General features: G+C 31.6%; 1 protein-coding gene across 2 annotated transcripts in view; it reads right to left on the bottom strand.

Moving 5' to 3' along the window:
- LOC139514603 (cytosolic phospholipase A2-like) overlaps nucleotides 1-15,834 on the bottom strand; it is a 104,608-nt gene that overhangs the window by 34,317 nt on the left and 54,457 nt on the right. Inside the window, exons 2-8 of one of the 2 annotated variants that reach the window (XM_071304018.1) lie at nucleotides 10,171-10,452; nucleotides 8,778-8,916; nucleotides 8,243-8,379; nucleotides 5,859-6,075; nucleotides 5,501-5,615; nucleotides 2,599-2,736; nucleotides 2,250-2,300 (exon numbers count right to left, since the gene is read on the bottom strand). In XM_071304018.1, coding sequence (XP_071160119.1) covers nucleotides 2,250-2,300; nucleotides 2,599-2,736; nucleotides 5,501-5,615; nucleotides 5,859-6,075; nucleotides 8,243-8,379; nucleotides 8,778-8,916; nucleotides 10,171-10,361 — 988 coding nt within the window. In that variant the 5' untranslated portion in view covers nucleotides 10,362-10,452. The remainder of the gene's footprint in view (nucleotides 1-2,249; nucleotides 2,301-2,598; nucleotides 2,737-5,500; nucleotides 5,616-5,858; nucleotides 6,076-8,242; nucleotides 8,380-8,777; nucleotides 8,917-10,170; nucleotides 10,453-15,834) is intronic. The other variant, XM_071304015.1, reaches the window with a different exon arrangement.

Raw genomic sequence — 15,834 nt, 5'->3', positions numbered from 1 at the left:
ATTCAGATTTGTGAGTTTTTTCGATTTACGAATAAGTCTATAAGATACAAAAAATTAATTGAAGCAAAAAAAAAAGAAAGAGACATTATAACGAATTAACATAAGTTTACAAATACATACCTAGGTACATTTGAACTTATTAATACATTTTTTCATATTATAATTGTAATTTTATGTGTATGTACCCGATATGGAGTTCTTCTGAAATTAAAAATCACTTGAATGGGTATTTCTGGTGTATATACATGTATCACACTTGCTATCTACATGTACAATATACGGAAATGACACGGCTGGGTATTTTAAAGTTACTGAAGGTAGATTACTGGCAGGTGTATATCCCCGGGCGAAGAATTTACTGATTTGTCAAAACGGTTAGGTGTAACTTGTCATATTGTAAAGTTTTGAATCGCGCTCATCTCTTTTTTTTATTATATGAATTGCGCCAATAAATGAAACTTGACACATTCCCCATTTCCATTCTCAATTTTATTAATTGTGTCATATTTATCTCGAAACTCTTAACCTATTTACACGTACATGTAACATTAGAATACCTACTTCAACTGTTGAATAACTTTATAATTACTAAAATTCAAAATTATGTACTTCTCCTTCCGTATGCTATGTTTTTTTTGTGTCAATTCTATCTTTCCATCAGGTCCATAGTGCACTTTTTTTGTCAGTCTAAGTGCACTAAGGAGGCCCTTTCAGTTTGCGATTTCTGTACCTACATGAAAATACCTAAAAGGACCTCCTCAGTGCACTAAGAAGAAACATTTGAAAAGAAGTCTATAATATTTGCGCAATTAAATGATTGTTTTATTGGCGCTAATGAATGTTGCAGTTTTTATGATAAAGTTATGCAAAAAAAGAATTCGCGTAATTAACTTGTGGTGCAAATTAATTCTTTTTTAGCCAAACTGGAAATCGGCCTTCAACATTGTGTATACACAAACAAAGCAAGATTTATCTTTTGCGCAGTCTAGCCGGAGAATACAAGTTTTTGCAATTTGTGAAGGATTTTAATTTTAGAATGTAATGAACAAGTAAGAAGATCGTTAAATCGGAAAATGAGCTATGCACGATGAAAGTTTGGTGCGTCGATAAAAATTTCATGGATTCACTTGATAATTGTAAAGTTTCAAGTCTTTAAAAATAACACCCATTTGTAGAACTGATTATTTCGATCCTTCAAATATGCATGTGTAGAATAATAATAAAAAAAATATATTATTAAGTCTCTTTCATATAGATACTGTAGATTTGTATTTGAACATCGATTGCAAACATAACGTTCAGTGAGAAATATTTTTAATGTATTCGTACAGAAAACAAATCAACTTCTTTCAGAATACAATTGATTGGTTATTGAAGTAAATGATTTGCGACAGAATCAGTGACACTTGGCCAGAAGCTTACCTCTAAAATAAAGAAATATAAAAAAAGGTAGAGTTATTTTTAATTCTGTATTTTACTCATAAAGGACTTAAGCACTTTTTACAGTCAATGCCGAAAATATGAAATACATCGATTTAAATTATGTACACAATAAATAATTTTTGTGTACATAGTTTTCCGTGTCTAAATTTGAATACGAGTACAATATAGAAAACCATCATGTTATATATGTAACTAATTTTTTTTCAACAGATTCACAAGTTTTGCATTTTTAAACCGCGTGTGCATATATATTTTAATGTTTTTATTTTAATTCCTTACATATGAACATGATACGTGTATTATTCATTCGTTTCAACGTTTTAAATTGTGAAGCATGTGACTTTAATAAGACTATACGCATTTAAAGTTTGAAACAAAAAACGATAGATACATCGAGGTCGTTTTGCTTGGGTGATTTACCTGTAAAAAGCTCGGGTCTCATCCATGTTTAAAACGAATTAATGCATGTTTGAAATAGTTTAACGGGGGCGTGGCCTATTAGTTTAACCCAACTAACCAGCAACTTGATTTCAATTGATTCACCGCAGAGAAATCTATTTGACTGGCGTTAAAATGAATTGATATGAATTGATATGAATTAAATATAATTTTTAATTTTTGTCAATCTTTATCAAATAACGATCAATCTCATTTAAATAGCGTTAACACGTTTTTGTCCGTTCAAGTTAAATTCGGATTACTAGTGACAGTTACACAAATTATTAATTTAACATATGGTGTGTGGCGTCAGTAGAACTAGAACGAAATTTTCTCATTGATGATCATAAACATATTAATATGCATACCTTTGTTCAGTAACTCTTCATGCGTTAATGTATAGGCACTACCACATATACCTGAAAGTATGATGAAGACATTTACCAGTAAATACATAAATTGATTCACTTGATGTAATATATATTTTCTAGTCAAGTCATTTAGTAATGTTCTTGTAGATAATTAATTGCATTCTCCTTGTAAAGTTTCTGAAATTTCAATTTAATTAATTTTATATGACTTATTGCATAAGTACAAAAGTACATGTCAATGCTCGATTGTTTTCTATAACTACTTTATTCTATTGAGAAGTTATGACCCGAACGAACTTTTTCCTGTGAGAAAAATATAACAATTATACGTACAGTCCTTACTCACCCATTATCTCGAAAAGAGGGATTTCATCGAATCGTTGTGTAAGTAGTCCTTTGTCGAATTTGCTTCCAAAATTGGTCATGTCAATTGCCGCTCCATAATGTTGAATGCTTACTTCATATGGCGAAAACTCTACCCATTCTAGTTAAAAATAATTAAAATATATCAGATAAAATTGAGAATGGAAATGGGGATTGTGTCAAAGAGACAACAACCCGACCAAATAAAAAACAACAGCAGAGGGTCGCCAACATGTCTTCCAGAGCATATTGGTTGTTTTCTTTATTAAACTACAATCAACTGTTGTACGTGGCAAACTTCAAATTTGTCTGAATACCCTAGCCCTGTTCCCCAATTGAGTCAACCACTGGTGTACAAGCTTTTTTGTTATTACGCAATCATGTCAAGTAATCATTTTCTTATAGACAAACATTCAATCCTATTCAGTTCGAAAAAGCAAAAACAATAATTGCGATTAGTATGTTATGTAATTTTAATAGACATATTCACCATAAGTCAATACCGATACCGAAACCGAAACAGATACTGAAACCAAAAATAATAGTGAGGTAAATGTTAAAAATATAACAATTTCCATTAGTCTAGCAAAAAACATAATTAAATTCAACGAGTATTGAATACAATAATGCAAGTTACATACAATTAAAATGTGGATTAACATTTATTAATGATGTACATTAATCATGAAACAAGTTTCGTCGAATAGAATATAGTTCTACAATATGTGTAATATCGTTCCAACTTCCAACTATATGTAAAAAAATGAGAGCCTTAAATATACAGATGCATCAAAACAAATACTTATGAAGGCAAACATTTTTTGTCAGTATAAATAAACGAAATTCTTAACATTCCAGTTGCTACCTGGGCCCATTTATCCATCAGCAGTTCATAATTTTAATGATACATATATTTGCTATGTATGAGGGCGCTTAGCAAAATAGGTCAAAGGAATAAAGGAGTGGTACTTATTACATGTATAAGCTGTAAGGTTTTGATTTGTTAACCTACATTTGAAAAAAATGGCTTTGATGTTAAACTTTGATGTTAGCAGTACTTTAGTTCAAAAAGGTATCCATGACATTGAGCCAAGTCTTCATCAAGCTTTCAGATCAATGCTAACATGGCATTCATCTGAGAAATTGGAATCTATGAAGGGTGATTGGCAAGAATTGGAAAAATCAGTTTGATGTATTGATGGCATCTCCCATGGAATAAATCGTCAAACCGAAAACCAGGCATTGTTTTATAGTGAATATGTTCATATATGATGGTTTTACACGAGTAAATTTGGGGCACTTTATAGCTTGTTGTTCGGTGTGAGCCAAGGCTCCGTGTTGAAGGTCGTATATTGACCTATAATGGTTTACTTTTATAAATTGTTATGGGATGGAGAGTTGTCTAATTGGCACTCATAGCACATCTTCCTATATCTATATACACTGTATTCATACGCAGTCATAATAGACACAGGAAAGAAAATAGGATCCACCAGATCTTGTTTCCTTGGTCATAATAATGACGCGATGACTTACAGATTGATAGATGCGGCCGGTCCACAATATTACTGTTTCCTCGTGATTGTTACTGAATTGGTGATACCATATACTCATCAGAACATCCTATTCCAACACCATATACTGCAAAGCATCTACGCAATCAAAATGAAATAATCCGCAATCAACGCAAAATTGTCAATGAAAAGATTGAGATTCGTACGAGAAGAGTTGATGTAGCACATTCCATAGGACGTATGAAAATTTATGAAATAATAGGTTCTTTTTATCGACATAGTCGGAACGATATTGTGGCTATTGTAGAACTATGTGCAGCTCTTTACCTACGACGAAACCTGTTAAATGATAAATGTACATGATAATAAATTGTCTATAACTTGCATAAGTGTATTTAATAATGATTGAATAAAACTCATGTTTTTCGATAGATTTATGTGAATTAATGAATTGAAGTAATTTCCCATTTAGTGTATTCTAATTTCAAACAATATAATGGAGTGAAAGGTTTAAGCTAATTGACATAACATAAACATTTAGCATTTTCCTCACTACTATTTTTGGTTTCGGTATCGGCTTATGGTGAACATGTCTAATAAGTTATACCTGAAGGGGTAAAAAAACAAAATCACTTTCGTGCACGGAGTGTTTATCTAATTTATTTACTACAACTTGATCGGTAGCACTGATTGTGAACTGTCAGTCACGTGATATTTTGAACCTTTTAACTTATTATCTGGGTAGAAACGTTTTGTTCATTTATTATGATTAGTTGATCATTCCGATATGTAGGCTCACCAAATTAGATCGTCCTAGATAAAGATGAAAAGTTCAGTTGCATTAACAAATGTAACTTCGCCCCTGAAATGGATTTGAACCATTGCTTCTGTAACAATGTGGCAACATCAATCCCTCTCACGCAAATTTTAAGATCTAACATTTTTGGGCTACATTTGAGACGAATTATATATCTATTCTGTTGTTGATGATCCTGTTTAACCATGTGTTATCCGATGTAAATGTTTTTCATGTAGTTGTCACATGTTTCGATTTGAAAGGTACTCCATCTATACTTGCCATCATGTACGGTGTTACAACCCTAAATAGAGCCGACTAGGAAAAGCATTACTAAGACCTACGAAAGCTATATCTTTATGTAGCCTATGTGTTCGAGTGGTCAAGGGTACTGGATAGCGTGTAGGCGGTGTTGCCATAATGTCAATGAAGCAATAATTCAAATCCCGCTGAGGTAGGAACATACATTTGCCTATGCATATTTGAAGATCATACATTGTTTGGCTAAATCTGAGACAAATCATATGTATCAATTTATTATCTAAATGTAAAGATCTTGAACAATATGTCTATACCATGAAACTCTTTTGTATTTTTTTCCTCTTTGGCATGAATGGCAGACAATAATGGAAGTGGCACAGTTCCCTCTGACAATTTATCTCTCTGTTCGCTCCACCTACAACTCATTCTCTACAAGAAAGCAAAATTGAAAAGAAATAAATTTTGATACCAAAATTCATTTTTTTGAGGGACAAACCAATTCTGGTTAGTTATAGTCTTATAACATTTATTAAACAAAAACGAGGAAAGAACTACGGTATTACGAAAGGTTATATATTAGTTATAAATAAGTGCAGTTTTGACATAAAAAGCGATGTATATAGTTTTATGACTTATTTCTTTATATGTATTCTAACATCATTTCACTCATACCTTTGGTATGAGCACATCACCCAACATTGGTCCAAATACATCCGTTGTAATGTTCCATGACTTTCCATTCCATTTTTTACAAAACCAATCCCAACCATATGTCAATATTTTCGATATGCTTTTAGGGTTTTTAGATATATCATTTTTCAATTGGTTTTGAATATCCTTTGGATGAATGTTTGGCCACTCAGGATGCGAATATAACGTTGAAATGAACCTACGAATTAAAGATATACATATTGAACTGGCTATCTCTAGTCTGATTTCAGAAAATAAAATTATCAAAATCTTGAAAGAGTATAATAGCCATTTTGTGATTTTTATATCCATCAACCTACCAAAATGGCTAGACATGAAGATTAGGCTAAAAAGCATTTAATTGCTTTATATCTAAGAAACCCTGATAAATAAAGCAATCTCAGAGACACTGAATGTTTATAAAGTGATGCAAGTCCACTTTCTATTTCCACCAAAGTATCAGACAAATCTCTGTATGTGTAATTGCTCACAAATACAACTTTTGGTAACAAGACTACCGTTTTGCCTTTTGTCCTTAAAATCATCACAGAAATAAAGTGAAAACGTTAAACATTAGTCAGCATTAGAAATGCAAGATTTTCTTGATTCAATCAATAGATTCCCAAAAGGAGTAACGTCCATAAAATGGTGAGTAATTTACACTGATAAATTTGGTAAATACGTTTTGAATACACAACTTAAGATATATATAACATCAGTTGTTCGACCTGTTAGTGAAATGCGTTTTGTTTAAATATACTTTTTAACTTTTTTGGTCTTTTGGAAAATGTTGTTTATGCTGTATTTAGACGCTTCTACAACGAAATTTGTTTTACATGCACACGTATACAAATTGCGGTTTTTATCCTACGCAATCATAGGTTTGAACGTAGTTTCAATTTAGACTCGTTTATATTTTTTCGTTTGAGCTTGTATCATATTTTCTATCCGGTTTATATGATCCGTTCATCCTACATTGACTCTTAAAATCCAAGAGTCTATCTGAAATTGAGGGTAAATTATATGGCCTTCCAAATACCGTTTCGATCCCTTACATCATTGAAGAGACATATATTGTCGAAATCTAGATCTGGTGTACAAAAAAAATATTGACACCTTGTGTTTGTGGCATAACATCTTGGCCACAAGTTTATCGTTTTCTGTTTATTATTAAATTTATATTAAGATCCATTTTGTTACATCTCGTGATCAATTTTATTTGGCAATAGCCAATGGCAGTCAGCAGGGTTTAAGAACATCAGTTGTTCGACCTGTTAGTCTAATGCGTTTTGTTTAAATATACTTTTTAACTTTTTTGGTCTTGTGGAAAATTTTGTTTGTGCTGTATTTAGACCCTTCTACAACGAAATTTGTTTTACATGCACACGTATAAAAATTGCGGTATTTATCCAACGCAATCATAGGTTTGAACGTAGTTTCAATTTAGACTCATATGATATATAGACATATATAAGAAAATTGATAAATTATTATACGGTTTCAATTCATCGCAATAACTAGCGATTTTACTGCTTTCACAGATCTTCAGGTAATGTGACTTGCATAAGTTAGTATTTTTAAACAATGAATTGATGTTAACAATAGTATGAAGCTAGTATTAGGGATGTCAAGATCTACAAAAGACTCAATATATTATTTATATATTTATATCTATATATCAAGAGGAATCGCGATAAATTTGATTGAGTCGAAACTGTCTCTTTCTACAAGATATTCACAACTCGCTTTATATTCAACCCCACAAAGCAAATCAGACTAAGTAAACATTTCACTGTAAAGCATATGACAAAATCGAATTTTTACAGATCAGATGTCTTTTATTCTAATATCATACAAACTGAAACTAAGAAAACATATATCTCGTCAGTTGACAGAAAAATTATATTTGTAATGCAATGTGTTATAGTTTACGTTCCATCAAAACAAAGTGTTTTAACATAATCAGCATGAATCATATTGACTCTTTCTTAGAGAATTTGCTTCAATATCTTGCTTTCCATCGTTGCAAAATATCAAATTTACTGAATTTCACACAAAAAAGAAATATCATCGAGGCCTGATAACTCGTATAAATAAACTCTATTCTGGCTGTGTTTTTTTAAAATTGTAATGCCCTTAAACTGTCATACACATAACGTCCTTTTTGGTTTTGACGATTTTCACTTCTGACACACGATTAATTGTAAGCTCTACCTGTTGTAAATAAACTCATTATAAAATGCAAAGTTTGTACGCCAGGCGCGAGTTTACAAAAGACTCATCATTTATGCTTGAAACAAGTAGAAACATACATATACAGTTTGTGTATTATACTTAGTTAATCAATCGTGAGATTTATTGCTTACCATGAAGACCCAGACAACACAGCAGTATACAAGATGTAATCAAGAATTTTTGTATCATAAAGGGCATTAATATTCCCGGACATAGCTACCATAGCTCTGTATCCTCCACCAGAACCCATCAATCCAATATGTGGAACCTGTATGGTAGACACCATTTAGAATTTTAGTAAATTTACTTGTGCATTAAGATCCAGTACTATGTTTTCAATAATACGCTTATTTTTTGTAGAATGAAGTATGAAACATTTATTTATTAATTCATTCATTAAGGTTTTATTTCATTTAACTGTTTTGTTATAAAAAAAAAACTCGATTTAGTTTTTTTTCAACCGCTTGATCATTTTATATATATTGATAAACTTTATTTGTGTTTTATCAACAAACGAAATGGTCCTCTTGTTTCAAAATATCGAGAATTTCTCACAAATGGTAAGTTATAAGAATATTGTTCACTGCTTACATTGGAGTACGTTAACTTGTGTTGAGACAAAATTTTACAGAAGGACGGAAACATTTAATTAAAAAACATGCTTACATCATCAACCTTCAAGTCTGTATTAAGTTGTTTTCGTAAAGCAGTTTGGATGTACAGTTTTCTTTTGTCTTGAAACTTTTGTTCTTGATCGCTCAAAAACTCTTCATTGTTGTCAAATGTTCTAAGAGATGATAACGTGCTAGTAACAAAAGATAGAACGTTAAGTTGACATCAGCCCACAACACGATAAGGTAGAATTGTCATGATTGTTGTTTAATGCAGATACATATTTTGTTTGTCTTCTATTTTTATAAAAAAAAAAAAAAAATGATATCAAATGATACAAATTACTAACTGTGGCTTCATTTCTATGTTTACAGACTTAAAAAAAACTAAAAGTTACATCTTGCATTCTAATCGATCTTAATGAACCTGTATAATTATAACTAAACCTGCACCATGCGATCAAAGCCGTCGTATTTCTCCATTTGGCTACAGAAAGCTTACTTTTAAACATAATTGAAATGGTTGATGTCATTCTAGAAAGTCTGAATGGTCCATTCAATTAGTACATTTTTCGTATTATTAACTCTATTTTAAAATGGTAAAATGTATAGTTATCAATGTTTGTGGGATCACCAACATAACTATGTGGAGTTAGATACAAAAAAATATGTCCTGTATTGTTTTCATTTTTGTTGAATAAGCGGGTTCCTTTATTTTTTAATATTGTCCTACATTCTGTCGATTTGTTTTAACTTTTATTTCGGCATAACATTAGTGCGTTACTTTCTCAGACTGTTTATGACGTCTTTAAACTAATTTTGTACTAAATTGTTATTAGTCTGTATTTTGTTTATGCTTTGCAATTCCTTCCGATGTAATGACTTAAGCCAATTCCAAATGATTTTTGTATGTTGGGTTCAAACACGTTTTAGCTCACCACATTCTGTGTGTGCCTATCTCAAGTTAAACGTCTTTATACTATTGGTTGTCGTTGATTTCTTTCTGTTATCTCTGTTAAATCTGTTTTTGGTTAATTGCTTTGCTAAAAGCAGGGTGTTGGTTTTTTTTTTTATCGTTCTATTTTTTGGCAATTATACCACACCTTTTATCGTATATACCGAAAACCAAACATTAACCATGGTTTAACCCATAATTTGTCGTATGTATGGAAAATGTTTTCATAATAGTGACCACGATTCCTTCTGTATCATTTTTGTCATGAGGGTCCTGTCACGTTGACCTTGACGAACATCTTGTTTCATTTATTTTTATGTGTACCACGTTTCATCTAATTGTGATCACAATTATGTTGTAAAGTACCATAAACAAAAATAGGGTGAAGAAAGAGCAAACAGACGAACAAAATATAAACTAACAAATGTACACGCGGACATGAAAAACCTTATTTTCTTTACTAGAATTATATCTAATCAAAACACATACATACCTGCCGAATTTCCTGTTATGTGTAAAATCCTGTTTTTGGCGATTCATGTTCGGCTCCTCGCTGTATGATTTAGATTTTGAATGGTGATCATCTTCTCCATTATCATCACAACTTGAATATGTTATGGATACAGAACGTCTCTGTGATGACTTCGCTTGCCATGTTGATATAGAACTTCTCCTTTGTGCCATTTAATGCATACAAAATAATATGCAATGTGACTTGGCCGTTCTGAGGAAAGTCTTTCATGTATGTTTTGCCATACAACATTCATTCACGATCCTGAAACATCAATTTGTCATCACTTAAGGCGATATACTTAAAAAACGAAATTATCAAATAGATTAATATTGTGTCATATCAAAAAAATCTATTACTAGTATGTTAAACTGTAAAACTGGAAAAGTGTCATTTCAATTGAAAGTGATATCTTTTTTACAAAAATACAATATGGCCTTATATATAATTAGTGAGGAAAGTATCATAACCATTAAACAAAACTTTACTTAATATTTGCAAATAAATTATAATGTACACGAATAAATACAGTAAACAGACAAATTTTGTGATAAAACCATATTCTTTTATTTTAAAAATTGTTGTGTATGAGTTTATTGCTTTACGTATTTTAATCCAATTAGGTGTTCAATATTCTGTTTTTGAGCTTAAAGAGTTACACATAAATTTGTTATATAAAGATACACGCGTACGGCAAAGGGCATGTAATTTAAAAGTATAATGGAGAGAAAAGACAAGCAATACTGCCATCTAAAAAAAAAGAAAATGACAGTTTACTAATGAATTTAATAATTGGGTAACATTAGAATATGGAAAAGACGACAATGTTTTTCCTGTAACGAGTAGAACGTAATAATTTATGATAAACAATTAATTGTGCCCCTCTTCTTGTAGACTTGTTTCTATAATATTATGAGGCTGATTTCATAGAGGAACTTCTTAGGAAGAAAGATAAGAAGTTGGCAATATCATTTAACTCTAATTTCCGCTATATAGATGACGTTCTTTCACTAAATAATTCTAAATTTGGTGACTTTGTTGAACGCATCTATCCCATCGAACTAGAGATAAAGGATACAACAGATACAGTTAAGTCGGCCTCATATCTTGACTTACATCTAGAATTTGACAATGAGGGTCGGTTGATAACAAAACTTTACGACAAAAGAGTTGATTTCAGCTTTCGAATTGTGAACTTTCCATTTATAAGTAGTAACATTCCAGCAGCACCTGCATACGGGCTATATATAAGTTGAAATCATCCCTTCGTAAATTTTACGGACGCCATCACGAGTTGGTTGACCGTTTTTGGAATAACCGTTTCATAAATGATATCGGATATGTTCCTTACGGTGTAACTACAATTCCCTTCCCTTTGATAAATGTGACCTACCTAATTGGACTATTTACCGGATTTTTATAAAATAAGCATGTGCCACATGTGGAGCAGGATCTGCTTACCCTTCCGGAGCACCTACGATCACCCCTAGTTTGTTGGTGGGGTTCGTGTTTCTTATTCTTTAGTTTTCTATGTTGTGTCATGTTTTCTATTGTTTGTCTGTTTGTCTTCTTTTATTTTTAGCCAGGCGTTGTCAGTTTATTTTGGATTTATGAGTTTGACTGTCCCTCTGGTATCTTTTGTCCCTCTTTTATACACATTTCGAAGAGATGACATCATTTTTCCATTAAACCGTTTCATCGCACACCAAGAGCGAAAACCTTCTCTTAAGGCTATCTTAACACAAGCTTTAGCCCTGAATTCCTTATCAACGAAGAGATGTATTATATTCAGATGAAAGACCTGCTTAAATTTTGCTACATTGAATGATAAGTTCAAAATAAGCCTCTTGATTAATAAATATTCGAAGGAAACCAACAGAAGTAAATTTAGGAATTCGATATACCAGATAATAGTTATCAAAGGTACCAGGATTATATAATTTAGTACGCCAGACGCGCGATTCGTCTACATAAGACTCATCAGTGACGCTCATATCAAAATATTTATAAAGTCAAACAAGTACAAAGTTGAAGAGCAATGAAGATCGAAAATTCCAATATGTTGTGCCAAATACGGCTAAAGTAAAAGATAACCCAAATTCATTGAAATTACTCGAAATATTTTCAACGACTCCAGATTATCTTCATTATATAAGTCTATATTGTAAGACAAAGTAATAAATGATCATAATAAAAAACAAAAAATAGTAAGTTTGAATTTTGGCAATTCTTTTGTCATGGATTTATTAAGACAGTTCAACTATGTATCAACCGGCCAACGAATTTGCATTCATCGACAATGTCTCAATAGTGTCCAATCATCATATGTTTTCTCCAAATGGCAACTGGGCTTCCAGACGCCAACTGTGATATATTTAGCCATTCAGTAAAGCAATATATTCAGTTCACATTCTGTCCAATTCATGACGCTTCTTTTAATAATATCTGAAAATATACAACAAACAGCAGAAAATGTTGTCAAGGGTGGGATAGGGTGGGTTTTTGTGTTCCTTCAGTTCAACTCACGCAACGAAGAAATCACGAAAAGCATGCAATTTTATACCAAATAAAAGCGGGAAAACCGCTTATGAAATTATGCAGATAAATAAAAGACGCTCAAGTCCTTCAAAATTAAAGAAAAGTTAACTCTAGTTTAGCAGACGATAATTTCAATTTATTAAATTGATTTAATTCTTAATGATTAAATATTATTAAATATTAGAAGGAAACCAACAGAAGTAAATTTAGGAATTCGATATACCAGATAAAAGATAACCCAAATTCATTGAAATCACTCGTAATATTTTCAACGACTCCAGATTACCTTCATTATGTAAGTCTATATTGTAAGACAAAGTAATAAATTATCATAATAAAAAACAACAATTCTAATGCAATTCGTATATAACAATTTTTTTCATTGGCTAAAAGTTGCCGTCAAATCAGGCGTAACTAAGGAGGGACAACCTTTTTGAAATGATTGAATCAACCAATGATCGATTACTACTTCATAATCGAAAATAAAACAGCACCTACCTCGAATTCGCCGTTTTTATGTAAATTTATCTGAATTTGAAGCGTACAGGTAACGTAATAACCTCCAGTTTGTAAGTTTTCATTTGTATGACGTCACGTTTACCTATGACGTTAATCTTTCATGAAGTTTCGCGGATTTTGTTTATTTGTCAAGTTTAGACATTTTACCAAGTTTTATCGTATTATTTCTTTTTGTAATGCATTAGAATCGGAATAACAGTACTGTAGTTGAAGAGTTTCCACCGTCAATTTTGATTTGACGGTCGCAAATCTCCGTTTTACTGTCTCCGCTACGCGTCGCCAGTAAAACTGCATTTGCGACCGTCAAATCTACAATTGACGGTGGCAACTCTTCAACTACAGTACTGTTATTCCTTAAATAGTAAGTTTGAATTTTGGCAATTTTTTGTCATGGATTAATTAGGACAGTTCAACTATGTATCAAACGGTCAACGAATTTGCATTCATCGACAATGTCTCAATACTGTCTAAGATAAAAACATTGAAGGGCAATCATCATATGTTTTCTCCAAATGGCAACTGGGCTTCCAGACGCCAACTGTGATAAATTCAGCCAAATGCTAGCAAACTCCGTTTGTTAGCATCGCCAAACAAAATTTATCAATCCATGACAAAAAAAATTAACACACTAAATAAATTCTGAAATTACATAGGTTTTCAACTCAATCATATCAGACCAACGTTGTATATCAACCATACTATACAACATTTAAACGTAGTAAATCAACTATACTATACAACAGATTAACAGAGTATATCAACTATACCATACAACAATTCAAATGGAGTATATCACTATTCTATGCAACAGTTCAACGCAGCATATCAACTATACTATACAATACTACAACAAAAATCAACGTGTACAACTCAACATTTATTCACTTGTGCATTTACAACTTACAACTAATTGAATATTCAACAGAACTGTTCGACTTAATGCATGTTTTTAAACTGAATAAATTTTGTAAATAAATTACAAAGATGAACCAATAATCCAAACGTTATTTTTACTGAAACCAGAATTAAAAGTTAAGAATTCTAATGTAGCTCTGGAATGATGACATCCAGTAATCCATGGTTGTTATCTGATTTTCAGATTTAACAGACATAAAGACCGGTGTCGCTTCTCCAATTCTAAACGAATGGGTATTAAATCTAGTTGTGTATAAACTCAAAAACTGGAGTCCTGTTTAAAACAGTCTGACACTGAACTCTTGTCAAGGATTTCCCATTGCTATGGCAAAAAAGAGGGCCATCATTTCCAGGCCTTATTTGAAAATATTCAAACTATGTAGGTGACAAATCTCAGTTGATTTATTTTTTATCAACAACTTAATTAATGGATCTCCTTGTTTGATCAGTTTTCAAAATTTATAGTAACAAACAGCTGATTTACATGGTTAATGTTAAACATGTTCTTGTATATAACATTTGCTGTAGTGGCAAATTCACTCACACGTAAAAATGCAGCAAATGCGAAGTTAAATGCTGTTAGAAACATTATGATTTCATATATAGAAGAGCACTTATGCATCAACGCCACATAAATCTGATTAAAATATCAATATTTAATGATACCCCGAGATTGAGACCTGTAAAGTCTATTACAACCACCCAAACGTTTCTGAATGCTAAGATTAAGAAAATCCTCGAACCTTGAATTTTGAAATTGTAACGTATCTCTATGATCTACTTGAAGATGAATAATAACGATTCAAAAAAAATGCAATAAAACTAATTTTTTCTGTTACTTGTTGGCCAATAAAGTGGAATAGAACATATTGAACGAACGCATTGCATTTTCATAAGCGTTTTAGTTATTTGAGAAATCGATTAGTTCAATCATTTCGAAGTTTATACATCAAAACATCTAATATTTTTTTGAGTATTAGTTAGTGGCTTCAGGTCGGCATTGTAATTACTTCATCAGTCCACGAGGTTAAACATCAGCAATAAAATCATCTTGAAAAAATATGCAACGCTTTAAACTGAAAATTGAATACTAATGTCCACAAACTTATTTTTTTTAATTTAAAATGTAACTACAGCCATATAATCACAATGGAAAATTATATTTTGTTTAAACCTCCTTTTAGGTTTTGTCTATTAGCTGAGTTGTTTAGCAAAGGTGCAATGTCATTCCTATTAAGCCTAGATGGACCAGTATCAACTTCATTGTTCATAAATCGACAACATTTTGAAGCAGAATGATCAAACCCACATTTAAGACATGCATGCCTATAATGGCAATTGCGTTTATTGCAAACACCTTTAAAATTGAAATCGTAGGATTTATAACTAACATTAGCTTGTTGTTGTTTTTGATTATTGGCAGTTAAAATACGTAACCACAAAAAAACATATATGGATGACGTATACGAGAAAAGTTCACTTGCTTTTCCAGGATACCTATCGATAAGGACCTGGGCATAGTTAATAAATGAATCAGTCAAATCTTCAACAAAATTAACAGTATGGGTTTTTTTAAACTTTGTTTTGAATAACAAGCATACCATCATTAATGACAATGGTGTTTTCATTATTTGTTTGAATGTTGAAATTGTTGCGATGCATAAGGGACAAATC

This window comes from Mytilus edulis, chromosome 3, assembly GCF_963676685.1.
Source record: "Mytilus edulis chromosome 3, xbMytEdul2.2, whole genome shotgun sequence".
Classification (NCBI taxonomy): domain Eukaryota; kingdom Metazoa; phylum Mollusca; class Bivalvia; order Mytilida; family Mytilidae; genus Mytilus; species Mytilus edulis.
Note: the sequence above shows the minus strand (reverse complement) of the source record. Positions and strands in the feature narration are given on the sequence as shown.